The sequence below is a fragment of the Schistocerca nitens genome, chromosome 2, assembly GCF_023898315.1.
Source record: "Schistocerca nitens isolate TAMUIC-IGC-003100 chromosome 2, iqSchNite1.1, whole genome shotgun sequence".
NCBI lineage: Eukaryota > Metazoa > Arthropoda > Insecta > Orthoptera > Acrididae > Schistocerca > Schistocerca nitens.
In genome coordinates, this window is record NC_064615.1 from 369,557,024 (window position 1) to 369,578,610 (window position 21,587).

General features: G+C 40.5%; 1 protein-coding gene across 5 annotated transcripts in view; it reads right to left on the reverse strand.

Annotated features, from left to right (window-relative positions):
* LOC126236194 (sialin-like) overlaps positions 1-21,587 on the reverse strand; it is a 395,476-nt gene that overhangs the window by 14,501 nt on the left and 359,388 nt on the right. For all 5 annotated transcript variants that reach the window (XM_049945299.1, XM_049945297.1, XM_049945301.1 and 2 more), the window contains 3 exons: positions 12,894-13,043; positions 10,679-10,811; positions 9,329-9,484 (listed from right to left, as the gene is read on the reverse strand). In XM_049945299.1, the coding sequence (XP_049801256.1) occupies positions 9,329-9,484; positions 10,679-10,811; positions 12,894-13,043 (439 nt within the window). The remainder of the gene's footprint in view (positions 1-9,328; positions 9,485-10,678; positions 10,812-12,893; positions 13,044-21,587) is intronic.

Sequence of the window (21,587 nt, forward strand, 5' to 3'; positions counted from 1 at the left end):
CTTTAACAAGATTTACAGTTTTTTTTCTTTCTTCTCCAGAGTCAACTGTAACTGGTGCATCATAACTGGAAATGCTTCAACATTATCTAATACCTCTATTACAACATGACATGAGCACAGAATTTATTTCCTAACAAGCTGGTGTGCCACGACTTATCATCGTGAAGTCATTGTGTATCTCCATAGGAATACGCTGACCTGGACTGGACATGATGGAATAATATCCTGACCACAATAATCAACTGATATTACCCCACTGGACTTCTGCATATGATGTTATTTTAAAGATAAAGTGTTTGACTGTCCACTTCTGGGAAACATTAACAAGCTGCGACAACAGGTAACACAAGCAGTTGCCACCATACATCAGACCTGCTTCGTAGTATCTGGAGGTAAACTGATTACAAAAGGGACATTTGTCATATTACAGAATAGCCATATTGGATATTTGTAAATAACATTTGAAGATATCCTCCATGCAGTGCTGTATTGAGGATTTCTGTCAGTTATTTATATTTTTTACAATTAAAGGTTACTTTTCAATAACTAATGTTTAAATGTCCTTTCCTTTCCTTATCAGATCACACGACTGCAGTCTCACCAGGTGGGATTCAATCTCAGGGTGGATAGCAGTCGTAATATTTCGAATCATCAGTGTATGTGTATCTGCATCATAAGCCTTCCTGACTGCTACTGAGGACTATAAAAGATCTGCATATAAAGGCAATTAATGAAAAAAATGTGTACAAGGTATAGTAATAACCAGTGAAAACTATATTCTTTGCACTGGAATATGTGGTAGTACCACTCATTTGCAAAAGTTGAAAAGAGCCTACTGAGAAAACAATATAAGATATTACACACTTAGTCCTGGTAGAACTAAACACGACAAAATTCCCCTGTGATCTTGCCAAGGCCTATGATTATGCAGATCATAAATTTCTACTACAGATAATAGAATGATATGGCATTAAAGGCATTCTTCTTTGCACAATTAAAGCCATACCTTAACAAAAGAAAACAGAGGGTCACATTAGCAAATGATACTGCAGGAATAAGATTATATTCCCAATGGGAGAGTATTTGGTGTGATATCCCACAAGATAGATGCTTGGCACAATCTCCTTCTTGGCCAACATAAAATACTATGAGAATATACAATACATCATTTGTTTCTATTAAAAAATTCGTCAATGGAGTAGAAGGAGTTGGCCACTAGTAAGTCTTTCAGGCTCCTTTTAAACTGATCTTTATTTGTAACTAAATTTTTTATGTTTACTGGCAAATTATTGAAGATGAGTGTTCCTGAGTAGTGGACCCCTTTTTGAACTAAAGTAAGTGCTTTTAAGTCCTTGTGCAGATCATTTTTGTTCCTGGTATTGTATGTATGAACTGAGCTGTTTGTTGGAAAAAGAGATATATTATTTAGGACAAATTTCATTAATGAGTAAGTATACTGAGAGGCAGTAGTTAGTATACCCAGTTCTTTGAAGAGGTTTCTACAGGACGTCCGTGAATTTACTCCACAAATAATACGTATTACACGCTTTTGGACTCTGAACTTTTGTTTGACTTTAAGAGTTACCCCAAAATATTATACCATATGACATTATGGAATGAAAGTAGGCAAGGTATGCAAGCTTTTTCATTTTTATGTCGCCTATGTCTGCTAACACTCGAATTGCAAATACAGATTCTGCTTAGAATTTACTGCGTTTCTGCAGTTCTGTGGTGTGCTCTTCCCAACTGAATTTATTATCAAGTTGTAATCCCAGGAATTTAAGACTGTCAACCTCTTCTATCTGATCTTCTTCGTATTTTATGCATATGCTGGGTGGAAACCTCTTACAGGTTCTGAATTGCATATAGTGAGTCTTTTCGAAGTTTAATGTCAGTGAGTTGGCTTTAAACCATTTATTAATATCCATGAAAATATCATAAGCAGATCTTTCTAGAACTACACTTGACATACTATTTATTGCAATACTTGTGTCATCTGCAAACAAAACGAACTCTGCTTCTGGCAGTGTAACTGATGAGAGATCATTAACGTACACAAGAAAAAGCAATGGCCCTAAGATGGATCCTTGTGGGACACCACATGTAATTTCTTCCCATTCTGATGATGATTGATGACTTAATTCACTAGTCCCTTGCCCTGACACCCTTTGTTTCCTGTTAGTGAGGTATGACTTGAACCATTTTGCAGCACTGCCCGTGACACCATAGAATTCTAATTTACTTAAAAGGATGTTGTGGTTCACACAATCAAATGCCTTTGACAAATCACAGAAAATACCTGCTGCTTGTAATTTGTTATTTAATGAATTAAGTACATTTTCACTGTAGGTGTAAATAGCCTTCTCGATATCAGAACCCTTCAGAAATCCAAACTGTGTTCTTGATAATATGTTATTTGTGGTCAGATGGTTGAGCAGCTGCCTGTACATTACTTTTTCTAAAATTTTTGAGAATGCTGGCAAAAGTGAAATTGGTCTGTAGTTTGATGGTATCTCTTTATCCCCTTTCTTGAATAGAGGCTAAACATCTGCATATTGTAGCCAGCCAGGAAATGTTCCAGTTATAATTGACTGGTTACACAAGTAACTTAGAATTGTACTAAACTCACAAGAACATGCCTTAATTAACTTTGTTGATATTTCATCGTACCCACTAGAATGCTTTGTTTTTAAAGATTTTATTATGGACATTATTTCTTTTGGTGAAGTGAGTGATATATTCATGTACTTAAAGCTATTTCTGAAGGCTAGTTTCAGATATTCAAGGGCATTATTTACTGATCCTGAAAGTCCCATTCTATAAGTAACGGATATAAAGTACTTGTTAAATAGATTTGCCACACTATGCCCATCAGTTACTAATGTGTCTACATCTACATCTACATTTATACTCCGCAAGCCACCCAACGGTGTGTGGCGGAGGGCACTTTACGTGCCACTATCATTACCTCCCTTTCCTGTTCCAGTCGCATATGGTTCGCGGGAAGAACGACTGTCTGAAAGTCTCCGTGCGTGCTCTAATCTCCCTAATTTTACATTCGTGATCTCCTCGGGAGGTATAAGTAGGGGGAAGCAATATATTCGATACCTCATCCAGAAACGCACCCTCTCGAAACCTGGCGAGCAAGCTACACCGCGATGCAGAGCGCCTCTCTTGCAGAGTCTGCCACTTGAGTGTATTAAACATCTCCGTAACGCTATCACGGTTACCAAATAACCCTGTGACGAAACGCGCCGCTCTTCTTTGGATCTTGTCTATCTCCTCCGTCAACCCGATCTGGTACGGATCCCACACTGATGAGCAATACTCAAGTATAGGTCGAACGAGTGTTTTGTAAGCCACCTCCTTTGTTGATGGACTACATTTTCTAAGCACTCTCCCAATGAATCTCAACCTGGTACCCGCCTTACCAACAATTAACTTTATATGATCATTCCACTTCAAATCGTTCCGCACGCATACTCCCAGATATTTTACAGAAGTAACTGCTACCAGTGTTTGTTCCGCTATCATATAATCATACAATAAAGGATCCTTCTTTCTATGTATTCGCAATACATTACATTTGTCTATGTTAAGGGACAGTTGCCACTCCCTGCACCAAGTGCCTATCCGCTGCAGATCTTCCTGCATTTCGCTACAATTTTCTATTGCTGCAACTTCTCTGTATACTACAGCATCATCCGCGAAAAGCCGCATGGAACTTCTGACACTATCTACTAGGTCATTTATATATATTGTGAAAAGCAATGGTCCCATAACACTCCCCTGTGGCACGCCAGAGGTTACTTTAACGTCTGTAGACGTCTCTCCATTGAGAACAACATGCTGTGTTCTGTTTGCTAAAAACTCTTCAAGCCAGCCACACAGCTGGTCTGATATTCCGTAGGCTCGTACTTTGTTTATCAGGCGACAGTGCGGAACTGTATCGAACGCCTCCCGGAAGTCAAGAAAAATAGCATCTACCTGGGAGCCGGTATCTAATATTTTCTGGGTCTCATGAACAAATAAAGCGAGTTGGGTCCCACACGATCGCTGTTTACGGAATCCATGTTGATTCCTACAGAGTAGATTCTGGGTTTCCAAAAACGACATGATACTCGAGCAAAAGACATGTTCTAAAATTCTACAACAGATCGACATCAGAGATATAGGTCTATAGTTTTGCGCATCTGCTCGACGACCCTTCTTGAAGACTGGGACTACCTGTGCTCTTTTCCAATCATTTGGAACCCTCCGTTCCTCTAGAGACTTGCGGTACACGGCTGTTAGAAGGGGGGCAAGTTCTTTCGCGTACTCTGTGTAGAGTCGAATTGGTATCCCGTCAGGTCCAGTGGACTTTCCTCTGTTGAGTGATTCCAGTTGCTTTTCTATTCCTTGGACACTTATTTCGATGTCAGCCATTTTTTCGTTTGTGCGAGGATTTAGAGAAGGAACTGCAGTGCGGTCTTGCTCTGTGAAACAGCTTTGGAAAAAGGTGTTTAGTATTTAAGCTTTACGCGTGTCATCCTCTGTTTCAATGCCATCATCATCCCGGAGTGTCTGGATATGCTGTTTCGAGCCACTTACTGATTTAACGTAAGACCAGAACTTCCTAGGATTTTCTGTCAAGTCGGTACATAGAATTTTACTTTCGAATTCACTGAACGCTTCACGCATAGCCCTCCTTACGCTAACTTTGACATCGTTTAGCTTCTGTTTGTCTGAGAGGTTTTGGCCGCGTTTAAACTTGGAGTGAAGCTCTCTTTGCTTTTGCAGTAGTTTCCTAACTTTGTTGTTGTACCACGGTGGGTTTTTCCCGTCCCTCACAGTTTTACTCGTCACGTACCTGTCTAAAACGCATTTTACGATTGCCTTGAACTTTTTCCATAAACACTCAACATTGTCAGTGTCGGAACAGAAATTTTTGTTTTGATCTGTTAGGTAGTCTGAAATTTGCCTTCTATTACTCTTGCTAAACAGATAAACCTTCCTCCCTTTTTTTGCATTCCTATTAGCTTCCATATTCAGGGATGCTGCAACGGCCTTATGATCACTGATTCCCTGTTCTGCACATACGGAGTCGAAAAGTTCGGGTCTGTTTGTTATCAGTAGGTCCAAGATGTTATCTCCACGAGTCGGTTCTCTGTTTAATTGCTCGAGGTAATTTTCGGATAGTGCACTCAGTATAATGTCACTCGATGCTCTGTCCCTACCACCCGTCCTAAACATCTGAGTGTCCCAGTCTATATCTGGTAAATTGAAATCTCCACCTAAGACTATAACATGCTGAGAAAATTTATGTGAAATGTATTCCAAATTTTCTCTCAGTTGTTCTGCCACTAATGCTGCTGAGTTGGGAGGTCGGTAAAAGGAGCCAATTATGAACCTAGCTCGGCTGTTGAGTGTAACCTCCACCCATAATAATTCACAGGAACTATCCACTTCTACTTCACTACAGGATAAACTACTACTAACAGCGACGAACACCCCACCACCGGTTGCATGCAATCTATCCTTTCTAAACACCGTCTGTACCTTTGTAAAAATTTCGGCAGAATTTATCTCTGGCTTCAGCCAGCTTTCTGTACCTATAACGATTTCAGCTTCGGTGCTTTCTATCAGCGCTTGAAGTTCCAGTACTTTACCAACGCAGCTTCGACAGTTGACAATTACAATACCGATTGCTGCTTGGTCCCCGCATGTCCTGACTTTGCCCCGCCCCCGTTGAGGCTGTTGCCATTTCTGTACTTGCCCAAGGCCATCTAACCTAAAAAACCGCCCAGCCCACGCCACACAACCCCTGCTACCCGTGTAGCCGCTTGTTGCGTGTAGTGGACTCCTGACCTATCCAGCGGAACCCGAAACCCCACCACCCTATGGCGCACCTCGAGGAATCTGCAGACCACATGGTCGCAGAACCGTCTCAGCCTCTGATTCAGACCCTCCACTCGGCTCTGTACCAAAGGTCCGCAGTCAGTCCTGTCAACGATGCTGCAGATGGTGAGCTCTGCTTTCATCCCGCTAGCGAGACTGGCAGTCTTCACCAAATCAGATAGCCGCTGGAAGCCAGAGAGGATTTCCTCCGATCCATAGCGACACACATCATTGGTGCCGACATGAGCGACCACCTGCAGATGGGTGCACCCTGTACCCTTCATGGCATCCGGAAGGACCCTTTCCACATCTGGAATGACTCCCCCCAGTATGCACACAGAGTGCACATTGGTTTTCTTCCCCTCTCTTGCTGCCATTTCCCTAAGGGGCCCCATTACGCGCCTGACGTTGGAGCTCCCAACTACCAGTAAGCCCACCCTCTGCGACCGCCCGGATCTTGCAGACTGAGGGGCAACCTCTGGGACAGGACAAGCAGCCATGTCAGGCCGAAGATCAGTATCAGCCTGAGACAGAGCCTGAAACCGGTTCGTCAGACAAACGGGAGAGGCCTTCCGTTCAGCCCTCCGGAATGTCTTTCACCCCCTGCCACACCTTGAGACGACCTCCCACTCTACCACAGGTGAGGGATCAGCCTCAATGCGGGCAGTATCCCGGGCAACCACAGTCGTAGTCCGATCGGGGGATGCATGGGACGAGCTGGCCGTCCCCGACAAACCCCCATCCGGACCCCCACAGTGATGCCCATTGGCAACAGCTTCAAGCTGTGTGACCGAAGCCAACACTGCCTGAAGCTGGGAGCGAAGGGATGCCAACTCAGCCTGCATCTGAACACAGCAGTTGCAGTCCCTATCCATGCTAAAAACTGTTGTGCAAAGAACTTCTGAACTAATCTACAGAGAGCGCAAACAAATCAACAAAATTTAAACGGTTATTAAAATACAAGATTGCCTAGTAAATGCAGTAATGCTGCTACTTGCGCACTGCTGACACACTGCTCGGCGGCGGAAGGAGACTACGCAAATTTACACTATTCAGGTACTAAAACGCGATGCTACAACTCTCAAATACTATAATACGCCCAAAATTTATGAATTAAACAATGCAAGTACCAAAAACACGCAAAGAAATTAAGAATTAAACTATGTAACAAATGAGTGAGCTAGGAGTATACGACTTGCTGCTGCAGCTACTTATCCAGCGGTGGCAGGGAGCACACTACCCTTACCCTTAGTGCTATTTGCTCCTGTTCCTTTCTGGTTCTACCAGTCTGCTCTTTCACTATATCCCATATTGCTTTTATTTTGTTCCCTGACATTGCTATCTTCTTCTCGTAGTGCATTTGTTTAGACGTCTGAATTACTTTTTTTTAATGTTTTACAGTATTCCTTGTATTTAGCGAAATCATCAGCATTGGAGCTATTCTTGGTCGACAGATACATTTTCCTTTTTGTCTTACAGGAAATCTTTATTCCTTGTGTAATCCATGGTTTTATTATAGACTTCTGTTTAATTTGAGTAACTTTTAGAGGAAAACAGTTTTCAAACATGGTACTGACATTGTTCATGAATGTGTTATATTTTTCATTCATGTCATGAGCACTATAAACATCTTTCCAGTTCATATCTTTGAGCAGTTTTCTAGAACACTCAATTTTTGGTTGATTGACTACTCTCCTGTACTCAGATTTAGCAGTCTTGATAATCTGCTTAGAATTTACATCTAAAACAAGGAGCTGCATGTCATGATCTGATAGTCCATTTATAACAGGTTTTATGATATGATTTGCTGCCAATGACAAGTACACTTATAAAGGCCTCAAACATATCCACATCAAATGCAGTCAGGAGAATAATAGAACAGTTTTACAACTGGTTCACAGCAAGTAGCTTATGCACTGATCTTACAAAAACTTATATTATGATCCAGCACCAAATAAATAAAAATGATTTAAAGATTCCAGAAGCAGAGCTCATTGGGCACACACTGGATGAGGAGACACGTGGGAAAACTGCTAGGTATCCAAATGAACAATAAACTTAGGTGGCACCAGCATTTATAGAAACCTTCAGTTTCACCTGCTAAGGTCAATAACGTATTTATTCTGCAGAAGCATGCTGTTAGAATATTGTGCAAAAAAAGAATACTGAGCTAACCTGATAACTGAAGATTTTGCAGAAGGTTCTTCGGGGACTTAGGGACTCTTACACTTACATGCCAATATGTACATACTACCCAATTGCATTAAAATTTGTGGTTTGAAACAGGAATGAAGTTAGTATGAACTACACAATTTGCATCCACAGTCTTCTCCTAATACCTAGCATTTATCCCATCTATTATGGGTCTGCTTTTTGAGGATTTGCAAAATTTTATTTTATTATTTAAACTATCTGTCTGGAAGCCCTTCCTGACACCACAACCAAGATAACCTAAGGGAGGGAAGCTGTGAGCACAATCTGTCTGGGAATCATGTAAACTTTGTTTTGTGTGTTATTGGATTTTAATTGTTTGTGTATTGTATTCTTTGATGCAGAAGTTTGGAATCAGCTCAGCATTTGCCTAAATGAGCATAGCAATCAGCCTAAATACCACACTCAGGGTGTCCTATGTATCAGCCTACAGTCATCAATCTGCCAAGTGCATCTGATCCCTATTCCCATCATTAGCATTGCTAGGGTAGTTTTAGTCCAAAAACATTTTTTCCCCTCCAGATAGTAAGTCATATTTACCAGCCTTGGTAGAAAATATTCCCATCTTTCTAGAGTTATAATTAACATGTTACACCTCTCTACCACTACATATCCCCCCCCCCCCCCCCAGGTTAAGTGTCACCAGGACTGATACCAATCCACCTAGGAATCCCAAAACTATGGATTAGGTTAAAATTCACATCCCCACCTCATTCCTAATAGTGCTAGCAGTGTCTTACCACAATAATTTATTTTCTCACATAGTAAGTCTACCTGTATGATGATAGTTGAAACAGCTCCAGGTGTTCCAGAGCTATGCTGGAAAACACTTATAAATATAATGAGAGGGATACCATAATGCCATATATGAACTGCAAACCTGAGCTTACACACTACTGAGAGCAACACACTGGAAAGGGCAAAGATTTTTTTCTGTTTCCATTTTCATGTCCTAAGTTTTGATTAATCAGGATAAAGTAAACAAGTGAAATGCTGAATCAATTGTTTCATTAGAATAACTGAAATGACTTCTGAACCAAAAGGAAATTTTTTGCAAGACTCATGGAAATTGTCACATACTACAGGATTACAAAAATATATTATTCAGTTTTGGCCAAATTACCAACTACTATGATTCATTGCTTCATACACTACATTAGCTTCATCACATCACATGTTTAACACAAAAATAGCAAAATGATGTTAAATCAGTATCACAGTATTTGAATACACTACTTACCAGCAAGATTTGGTGCAATATCTACCACATTAGCCATTGCACCAGCATAAGATGCTGTAATAAGGGTAACAGCAAGAAACCAAGCAATCAGCACCAATACTATCTCACAGCCTAAGTATCCAATTGCAAGGACAAGTAGTCCTGGAATTATCTGAGCTAAAAGAGAAAAAGAATAACTTTGTATTAACAGAAATATTTAACAATGGCTGCAGAACATTACATGTAAACCTCTATAATTTTCTTCTATGCTATGCAAATTTTCAGTCACTTCTGAAGTATGGAGTCATTTTGTGGGAGCTTCTCCAAACAACATTAAGCTATTTAGAATGCAAAAAAAAAAAAAATCATAGAAGACACAATACACAGAAAATCTTGCAAGCCACTCTTCAAAAAAATGCAAAACCTTCCACTTCCATGCCTGCATATATATATGAAATCTTCGTATTTATAAAGCAGTATGCGAATGAAAATCCTGCACTCTTCCTCGCAAATGGTACAAAAACAAAGCTCTCCTAAATGAAGTTGTGCAACTCTGATTATTTTCTAGGTATCTTTTTTTTTTCTCCAAACAGCATGCACTCAGTAAACAGCATTGCAGGATACAGAGTTGCATTGGAGGCATATCTAACTGACTACTGCTTCTATAGCCTGATAGAGTCCTTTGCTAGATAATGCATTGAAACCATAGTAGTAGTGTAAGCGCTGAACTAATAACAATGACAATTTACCAATAACCAATATCATAAACATAAGTAATTGATGATATTTTATAGTGATAGAAACAGTGTTGGGTTAAATAGTATCCAATGTCTTACCATACATTCTATGTACACATAAGATCTCATGGACTCTTAAATAAAAATATATAAATGTACGACATGTATTGTTTGTGATTTTAAATAAATATGTATAGAAATCTGATTCACCTGCATACCGAACTGATTTGCCCTATGCTTTATCCATAAGCTGCTTTTGTAGACAGCAGAAACAATAAAAATAAAGTCCAATAGAATACTTGTGTGCACATCTCCATATTTCATAACAAATAATATTGTTTGTTCTGTTTGGTGCTGTAACTGTAGGACTTGTTAAAACTGATGTTATGAATGCATCACAGTTTCTAAGTAAGATGACTGCTGATGTGACCATCCTGAAGTCACAACACATGACTGTATTATTGTATATTTTGTCATCTTTAAATAGCTTCACAATATTGCTATAAATGTATCGCTGTACAAATTAAATAATTTGCTTCAATAACTATTCTAATTTCTGCATACAACAGCAATTTACAACTTATATATCCATTCACTGTTTTATTCAGTTATGGCAAGAAGTAACAATACTCACACATGGCAGTGAAAAGCTTCCGAACATTTGTCAAAGAAAGAATCTTCCGAGTAACCAAAACATCAGCAAAATAACAGAAAAATACTGACGAGACATAACTGCAGAGGAAGGGTGCGCCAGAGAGCAAACCATTCTGAAAAAATTAGATTGAAAGAAAAACAATGAAAACCTCTTTCTTTAAAACACTGAAGGTATTTATTGTTATAAGGGCTATACAGTGAAACCATAATATCTGTATTTTTACTGTGGTAGTTACATGCCAGTAATACTATCTTTTAATTAATCTTAATGTAGCATAAGTGAAAGTTTTCACTGATACAACATCTGCTTCATTAGGCACGAATTGCTTCACTAAGTCTCTGAGTGGTTCCATTATACAAGATCTGTGGTAATATTGATCACTGTAATACAAAGTAATATATAACTATTAAGACAAGTGGTAAAGTCAAAGTACTTGGTATTACACTTACATCAAGTTTAATACTTGAATTATCATATGATGTGACGTGCCTTGATGACCATGCACCATGACTGTCTGGTCTGATATCTTAATGTTTAAAGAGAGTTTTATTTTTGGAGTAAAGGATGCAGGCAGGTAAAAGTGTGAAATATTGTGAAATGTGATACCAGTGTGACTAAACAGAAAAAAGCATGCATATGATATACATTTTGGCTAAGAGGCACATCTAAATTCAGCTTATACTACAATAAATGGAAATTTTGGTTAGGTAAGCTCATGAGAACAAATAATGTTAATATATGAACAAGAAGAAGTGCTTTCTTCCAAGTGCACATAACATAAAATTTTCAAGCATGGGAATTAAGAAGAGCTATAATATCCAAAAGATACTTGATAAAAATTTTGACAGCTTTCTTATTTGTTCCTCAGTAGACAAATCTGGGAAGTTTCATGTTTCCTTTCTCATGAGTGTGTTTATACCATAATATCTACTTACTACTACAGGCAAAATGTCATTATGACTGTCACCAATCAGCCAAAGACTCTGAATCCTTCTTGGATGGCACTGTACTGTGATTAAAATAACTTTGTGACTGAGATTTCTGTGAAGTGGATGGTAGATGCCAGTCATCAGCCAATTATACATTTTCTTTCTTGCTTGTGGTCACTTGCTGTGTATTTAATAAGTACACACAGAGCCTTGTCAAGAGTGGCTGGTAGCACACTGCACTTACATTTGGAAGGACTGTGGTACAAATTACTTTCCATCCATCAAGATTCAGATTTTCTGCGGTTATCTTCATCACTTATGGTAATTATCAGAATGTTGCTTTGTATAGAACATGGTCTTGTTCCTTCCCAAAGCTGAGTTTGTGCTCTATGCCTAATGATCTAATCATCATTTGGACACAACACCATCATTTTCCATCCTCTTTCTTAAGGATGTGATGTTGTCAGAACCATCGCCCATCAGCACCATAAACTATAGATTTGATGTTAGTATTGGTCATTTTTTTGGCATGTCACCATTTCCCAACTCCCCCTATTCAGTCCTGACAGCACTATGGTAGCATAATTCACCCACCCTCCTTTTCCCTCCCAGTGTTTCCCAAATAGTTAATCACATTTGTACACAGTTTGGCTGAAATTGCTCCATGGGTTCCACTGTTAAGTGCACATGCCACCAGTTCCAGTTCCTGTCCCTCATCTCCACAGATAGCACAAAAGTGTCTCACCCCAAGTCAACTGTTTCCTGGCACTAATGCATTTGCACATAGTTTGGTCCAAATTACTCATGACTCCCCCCCCCCCCCCCCCCCTCTCACTTGCAATCGCTCTCATGCACACACACATATTTTTAGTGTATATAGATTGCTGAAGGCAATCTGTTTGTAAAACCGTGAAATCCCAATCTGCAAGCAACTATTGTACTTAACAACAGAAGCAAAATGAAATTTGCACCAGATTTCATGCTTCTACTTTTTTCAGTCTCATGAGAGTGGTATAAAGATTCAAAGAGTGGAATAAGTTGCTAAATCATCAGTGTACTATATTTACTTGCATACAGCAATACAATATATAGGCTCATAACTTGTAATTTTCATGAATAATAAACTATCCTTGTCTCAATCTCAGGTAATCTGCTGTCCTCACACCCTCCATCAAACAGTTTCCCTTTCCTCTATCCATGACTGGGTACATTACCAGAGATTACCACTAACTATTTTATAAAACACTGTACTATCTTTTGATCACCTTTTGTATGCTGAAACCTAAAACAGTCTTCATATAGAGTGGTCCTGGAATAATGAATGTGTAATGAACCCATATGCGTCCGAATGTTGTAATTCCTATAGACCATGCTGGTAATGATGTGAAAATTGCTTTCCATGGTACTGGTAAGCCCTGAAACAGATAAATCAAGCACCACAGGAAAGGAGAAATAAAAGTAATTTCAAATTAAAAAAAAAACAACAAAATGGATTAACTTTAAACTAAGAAGAATGTAATTAAACTGAAAAACATAAAATAAAACATTAAACAGGGAAAGGAGAAAAATAGTAGGAGGAAGGAGACAGGAAAAGTTCATCATTAGAACAAAACTGTCACTATAGAATTATAGTTATTATGGTTAATGATTTATAATTTTGTGCAATTAATGAGAGTGGACAAAACAAAACACACACACAAAGAGAAGATATTAATTCAGTTAACATTTAATCATGCAAGCAAAAGCAATGACTAAAGTTCAAAGCACATTAGTGTATAATATTTATCCACTGAATTGTCATTCATAAAATCTACAGACAAAGACTCTTCCATCCAAACAAATGTGGCACACTGGAAATATAAAACTGGACACAGGACTTCTTCGGTATATTAAACAGGTGTAGCTATGAGTTTCAATTTTAGTTTAAAATCTGGTCTAGGATGTGGTCTTAAGCTGCCATGAAAATGAGATGAGGATTAAGATTACCAACATGTATTTAAACACTATATATTTATAAATCCTTTTCTTCCATCATATTTACAATGACTTTATAAATCTCATATGGTAAGCTACTACAAACAGCATAGTGAACGCATTATTGTGGCCAAGATAGATATGAAGCCCACGCCTACGACAGTAGTACAAGTTTATATGCCGACTAGCTCTGCAGATGACGAAGAAATGGAAGAAATGTATGATGAAATAAAAGAAATTATTCAGATAGTGAAGGGAGACGAAAATTTAATAGTCATGGGTGACTGGAATTCGTCAGTAGGAAAATGGAGAGAAGGAAACGTAGTAGGTGAATATGGATTGGGGCTAAGAAATGAAAGAGGAAGCCGCCTGGTAGAATTTTGCACAGAGCATAACTTAATCATAGCTAACACTTGGTTCAAGAATCATGAAAGGAGGCTGTATACATGGAAGAAGCATGGAGATACTGACAGGTTTCAGATAGATTATATAATGGTAAGACAGAGATTTAGGAACCAGGTTTTAAATTGTAAGACATTTCCAGGGGCAGATGTGGACTCTGACCACAATCTGTTGGTTATGAACTGTAGATTAAAACTGAAGAAACTACAACAAGGTGGTAATTAAGGAGATGGGACCTGGATAAACTGACTAAACCAGAGGTTGTAAAGAGTTTCAGGGAAAGCATAAGGGGACAATTGACAAGAATGGGGGAAAGAAATACAGTAGAAGAAGAATGGGTAGCTTTGAGGGATGAAGTAGTGAAGGCAGCAGAGGATCAAGTAGGTAAAAAGATGAGGGCTAGTAGAAATCCTTGGGTAACAGAAGAAATATTGAATTTAATTGATGAAAGGAGAAAATATAAAAATACAGTAAATGAAGCAGGCAAAAAGGAATACAAACGTCTCCAAAATGAGATCGACAGGAAGTGCAAAATGGCTAAGCAGGGATGGCTAGAGGACAAATGTAAGGATGTAGAGGTTTGTCTCACCAGGGGTAAGATAGATACTGCCCACAGGAAAATTAAAGACACCTTTGGAGAAAAGAGAACCACTTGTATGAATATCAAGAGCTCAGATGGAAACCCAGTTCTAAGCAAAGAAGGGAAAGCAGAAAGGTGGAAGGAGTATATAGAGGGTCTATACAAGGGCGATGTGCTTGAGGACAATATTATGGAAATGGAAGAGGATGTAGATGAAGATGAAATGGGAGATATGATACTGAGTGAGAGTTTGACAGAGCACTGAAAGACCTGAGTTGAAACAAGGCCCCGGGAGTAGACAACATTCCATTAGAACTACTGACAGCCTTGGGAGAGCCAGTCCTGACAAAACTCTACCATATGGTGAGCAAGATGTATGAGACAGGCGAAATACCCTCAGACTTCAAGAAGAATATAATAATCCCAATCCCAAATAAAGCAGGTGTTGACAGATGTGAAAATTACCGAACTATCAGTTTCATAAGTCACGGCTGCAAAATACTAACGCAAATTCTTTACAGACAAATGGAAAAACTAGTAGGAGCCGACCTCGGGGAAGATCAGTTTGGATTCCGTAGAAATATGGGAACACGTGAGGCAATACTGACAATACGACTTATCTTAGAAGGTAGATTAAGGAAAGGCAAACCTACATTTCTAGCATTTGTAGACTTAGAGAAAGCTTTTGACAATGTTGACTGGAATACTCTCTTTCAAATTCTGAACGTGGCAGGGGTAAAATACAGGGAGCGAAAAGCTATTTACAATTTGTACAGAAACCAGATGGCAGTTATAAGAGTCGAGGGGCATCAAAGGGAAGCAGTGGTTGGGAAGGGAGTGAGAAAGGGTTATAGCTTCTCCCCGATGTTATTCTATCTCTATATTGAGCAAGCAGTGAAGGAATCAGAAGAAAAATTCGGAGTAGGTTTTAAAATCCATGGAGAAGAAATAAAAACTTTGAGGTTCGTCGATGACATTGTAATTCTGTCAGAGACAGCCAAGGACTTGGAAGAACAGCTGAATGGAATGGAGAGTGTCTTGAAAGGAGGGTATAAGATGAACATCAACAAAAGCAAAATGAGGATAATGGAATGTAGTCGAATTAAGTCGGGTGATGCTGAGGCAATTAGATTAGGAAATGGGACACTTAAAGTAGTAAAGGAGTTTTGCTATTTGGGAGCAAAATAACTGATGATGGTCGAAGTAGAGAGGATATAAAATGTAGACTGGCAATGGCAAGGAAAGCATTTCTGAAGAAGAGAAATTTGTTAACATAGAGTATAGATTTGAGTGTCAGGAAGTCGTTTCTGAAAGTATTTGTATGGAGTGTAGCCATGTATGGAAGTGAAACATGGACAGTAAATAGTTTGGACAAGAAGAAAATAGAAGCTTTTGAAATGTGGTGCTACAGAAGAATGCTGAAGATTAGATGAGTAGATCACATAACTAATGAGGAAGTACTGAATAGGATTGGGGAGAAGAGAAGTTTGTGGCACAACTTGACTAGAAGAAGGGATCGGTTGGTAGGACATGTTCTGAGGCATCAAGGGATCACCAATTTGGTATTGGAGGGCAGCGTGCAGGGCAAAAATCGTAGAGGGAGACCAAGAGATGAATACACCAAACAGATACAGAAGGATGTAGATTGCAGTAGATACTGGGAGATGAAGAAGCTTGCACAGGATAGAGTAGCATGGAGAGCTGCATCAAACCAGTCTCAGGACTGAAGACCACAACAACAACAACATGGTAATGTTAAAGAATGTGTTTATTTTCATTATTAACTGTCTGTGTTTCTGATTCATCTCTTGAAATTTACAAACATGTACATAAATCTTCAAACGCTTGTACAGTTTTCTCTTTGCTGTTAATGTACTGTTTATCCATCATCGTAAATTATAATTGTTGGTAATAGGCACGTAAACAACTCTTCCTCCCACTCCACTATGTTTCTTCCCTCATCCACTTCACCCTGACCTGCAGTGCAAACACAATGTAATCAGCAGTGATCATGCAGCCATGCAGATATATGTTTGTGTATTTGTACTCTATAGCTCTGAAGGAAGACTTGTGTCGAAGCTAGAAACAATTTTACTCCAAATTATATATGTATTGGTGAATCAGTGCCTAAACTATTTGGTGAGTTGTTACTTTTACACCTCCCTCCTTCCATCTGCATCAATACAGAAAATTTTTCTTATCCCTAGCCATATCATAGTCCCACATACTGTTCCTGCATTGTTGCTTGGCTCATGGAATCCCCCCTAATGGCCTTACCATCAAATTACCCATCTCTGTCTGCCACCCCTCCTTCCACAATGACCTTCACCTGTTCAGATTCCGCCAATCCTTAGACCTCACCGACATAGTCCTGCAAAACCATATCAGCCAAGCCCAAACCTCCTTGCAGTACCTTCTCTCCAACTGAAAAATTCTCCTGCTATGCAATCCCAAATTCCTAGAACCCATAACATACACTGAAACTCTTGCCCTGCAGGAACATGAGCAACATGCACAAAACCACCTCAAAAAGCTCTCCATCCTGCTCACTTCCTAATCCCGCCTTGGAGTACCACTGTCCACCACCTTAACAACAACCTCCAAACCTCCCCCAGATCCCCTCAGAGCTGACAAACCCTGTCTCGCAGACCTACTTCACTTACCCCACCCTCCAAAACTCCCTCCCACCACCACACACAATCCAGAACCTAAACAGACCTGCAACACAGTCATGAACCTTTCGTCCAGAAGCCTTAGTCCCACCGAAATATCAGTCCTTTCCAAAGGCCTCACCTTTTGCCCCACTCCCAAATTCAATCATGCATGACTTGTTAAAAACCTTCTCATGGTCCCTAGAGTGGAAACACTTTTTCTCCACCAACCCTAACAATCAGACTCAACCAAAGACCAATATTTAACTTTGCCTAACTCAGTTCACTCCTCCATCCAACTGTGATCCATCCCCACTGCCCCCAAACCAAACCCCTGTTAACTTTGCAGAATTTCTTAACCTCAAACCTTGCCTCACCATCATTCCACAAATCCCTCAACATGCATACTAACCTTACATCTGCAGAAAGAACTGCAGTCCACCATCTAAAAACTGATACTGACCTTATAATCCTACCTGCGGACAAAGGCTCCACCACTGTTGTTTTGAACCACAAGGATTACCTGGTGGAAGGACTCTGCCAGCTGTCAGATACCTCCACCTTCAAACCTTGCCACAGTGACCTCATTCAAGTAATCCAGCAGGATCTCCAGTCACTACTCAAATCCTTAGGCCCATCCCAGAACCTCTCCTCTAAGTCCACCTCTCTACTCACCCCTACCACTCCCCACACTCCTACCTTCTACATGCTTCCTTAAGTCCATAAACCTAACCACCCAGGATGCCCCATTGTTGCTGGTTACTGTGCCACCACTGAGAGAATCTCAGCTCTCATAGACCAACACCTTCAACCTATTACTCAGAACCTACCCTCCTAATAAAAGATACCAACCATTTCCTCCACTGACTCTCCACAGTTCCTGTCCCTTCACCACATGGTGCCCTGCTCGTCACTATTGATGCCACCTCCCTGTACACTAACATTCCTAATGCACATGGCCTTACCACTACTGAACACTACCTTTTCCAACTCCCGACAGATTCCAAACCAGCAAACCCTATCCTAGTCACCATGGCCAACTACATCCTCTGCCAAAATTACTTCTCCTTTACCTACAAACAAATCAGGGGTATGGCTATGGGCACCCAAATGGCACCATCCTATGTCAACCTATTCATGGGCCATCTAGAGGAATCCTTCCTAAAAACCCAGAATCCTAAACTCTTCACCTGGTTCAGATTCACTGATGACATCTTTGCTATCTGGGTTGAAAGTGAGGACACCCTATCCACATTCCTCCAGAACCTCAACAACTTCTCCCCCATTTGCTTCACCTGGTCCTACTCAACCCAACAAGCCACCTTCTTAGATGTTGACCTCCACCTCAAAAATGGCTACATCAGTACCTCCATCCATACTAAACCTACTAACCATCGGCAATATCTCCACTTCGACAGCTGCCACCAATTCCATACGAAGAAGTCCCTTCTGTACAGCCTATCCACCTGTAGTCATCGCATCTGCAGTGATGAGCAGTCCCTCTCAAAATATACCGAGGGTCTCACTGAAGCCTTCACTTACCGTAATTATCCTCCCAACTTCATACAAAAACAAATCTCCCGTGCCTTATCTTTACAGTCTCCCAACTACCAAAGTCAAATCACCCGGCCACAGAGGAGCTTTCCCCTCATAACTCAGTACCACCCAGGACTGGAGCAGCTGAATTAGATTCTCTGCCAGGATTCTGATTATCTCTCGTTATGCCCTGAAATGAGAAATTCCTGTCCGTTATCATTCCCACCCTTCCCATAGTAGTATTCTGCCATCCACCGAACCTACACAATATACTCATCCATCCTTACACAAACCCTGCTCCCAATCCCTTACCTCACGGCTCATACCCCTGTCATAGACTTAGATGCAAGACCTGTCCCATACATCCTCCCACCACATCCTCCTCCAATGATGATTATTAGTGTTTTAGGGCGCACAACAGCGAGGTTATCAGCACCCGTCCTCCTCCAATCTGGTCACTAACGTGAGCTACCACATCAAAGACAGGGCTACCTGTGAAATCAGTCAGGTGATCCACAAGATAAGCTGCAACCACTGTGTTGCATTGTATGTAGGCAGGACAATCAACAAGCAGTCTGTCCACATGAATGGCCACCGACAAACTGTGGCCAAGAAACAAGTGGACAACCCTGTTGCTGAACATGCTGCTAAACATAATATCCTTCATTTCAATGACTGCTTCACAGCCTGTGCCATATGGATCCTTCCCACCAACACCAGTTTTTCTGAATTGCGCAGATGGGAACTTTCCCTGCAATACAGCCTACATTCCCGTAACCCTCCTGGCTTCAACGTTTGTTAGTCACTGTCCTCACCCATCCAGCCCCTTCCCTGTTCCCATTCCAGCACTACACAGCTGTCATTCCACGACCACACCCAGTCTTTTTATTTCTCTCCTTTTCCACTACTTCCCCCTCCCTCCACCTCTCCTCAGCCCTTCATATAACCTGCAGCACTTCACTGTCCACCATCCCCACTATAATATCCCTGCCCCTCCCCACCTCAGCCTCCTCCCACCCAGTTGCCACTCCCATCATTCGCTGGTGCTACTACTCTTTTTCTTAAATATACACTCTCACACAAAATTAAGCACATAGAAACCCAAATGCATAATGACTGTCTATGCTGAGTGTGGTACCTGGGAGGATGTAATGTTCATGTGATAAGGAGGGACAGGAGAGACTTGATAGAGGAGGGGACAAATGGCTCTCAGTAGAAATAGCAAAAGGAGTACTGAATAGATAATTCAGAAAACTGAATGTGTGTGTGTGTGTGGGGGGGGGGGGGGGGAGTATAAAACATGAATGTACGTTCAAGATACAGACAGGGAGGAGTGGTGTGGAAAATGTCAACAGAGGAAAAGTGAGGGTAATGGAGTGGAGTGATGATCAACTGAAGTTTCCCGTCAGATCACCAAAGCTAGCACTAAGATGGCTGACAGTCCAGGTCTGCCAAGCACTGTTGGCAGGTGGGATGCACTTCGCCCTTGTGAGGTCAGTTGAGGAGCTACTTGACTGAGAAGTAGTGGCTTCAGTCACGAAAGCTGACAACAGCCAGTACAGTGGTGTGTCAGCCACATGCCCATCTGTATCTGCATCAAATGACACCAACTGGCTGAGGACCACATGGTGGAAGGTCAGTACCACTTGGCTTTTGAATTCCTGCTTGGATGGTTTTTCTGTCTGAGATACCAACATTTAACTACATGCTGGAATACAGACCTTACCTATGTAGTTAATGGGAACAGGTGCTCGAAGTACAGGATGGAGAGAGATCCACATGGTAAGGGTGCTAAAGCAACTATTGCAACATTTGTATTGTGTTTTGTAGCAATGCGTCTGTATGGGTCATGCAAGGGAGTAAATAACTAGTTAATTATCATCTCTATGAAGAATGTTGTTCAGTAATTGCAGCAAAGCTGATGACTTATGTAATATGGTTACTTTTACACGTCACAGCATTTTATAGGTCATGAAATGCATATGATTGGATTACAGTTGGAGGTTGTGGGTGGGTATATAAAACTACTATTTAGGATGATGAGGATTAGATTTCAGGTACAATATCCCTTACCTCATGGCATGAGATGAGGTAGCCAAGACCTGATGAAAGACTTTATTGTGTTGTTCTACGCTGAGTGATATTAAATGATAACAGGAGTACTGGTCAGACACTGCTTTACAGTGCTTCACTGGTGTCACAGGAAGGGATGGCAAAGAAAGTCTATTTCTGGAGAAGCTGGGCAGGCTATTGTCTGCCTGGAAATGCTGTATCAAGGTTACCTGCATGTTTGTCTAACTCCTGCTTCCCAATTCAGATGTGCCCACAATTAGCAGGACTTTATAAAACAGACTTTTTGATGTAGAATAGGTGACACCTCTCGAAATCGAGCTTCTGTTTGTTGTTGGAATATTTGAAGTGGCAGAGGTTTTTGTGATGCCATCCGAGAGCCTGAGATCAACATCCAGTAAGGTAACTCAATGAGCTGATAAGAATCTAGAGAAGCAGATTTGGAAGTACATATTGAGGTTCTGAAGTACAGAAGATGTCATCAATGAATCTAAACTAGATAAAGAATTTCAGGCATTGAGTGGATAGGACGGATTCCTCTAGATGATCAAGGAACAAGTTTGCACAGGATGATAACACGTAGGTACTGATGACAGTTTCCCCTTATTTTTTGTAAATCTTGGCTTCAAAGAAGAAATAATTATGGGCCAGAATGTGGTTGGCCAAAATGACTAGGAAGGAGATGGTGGGTAACAGACAATAAGAAATTTGGTGTTTCATGGCTGCAAGGCAATAGGTATGAGGTG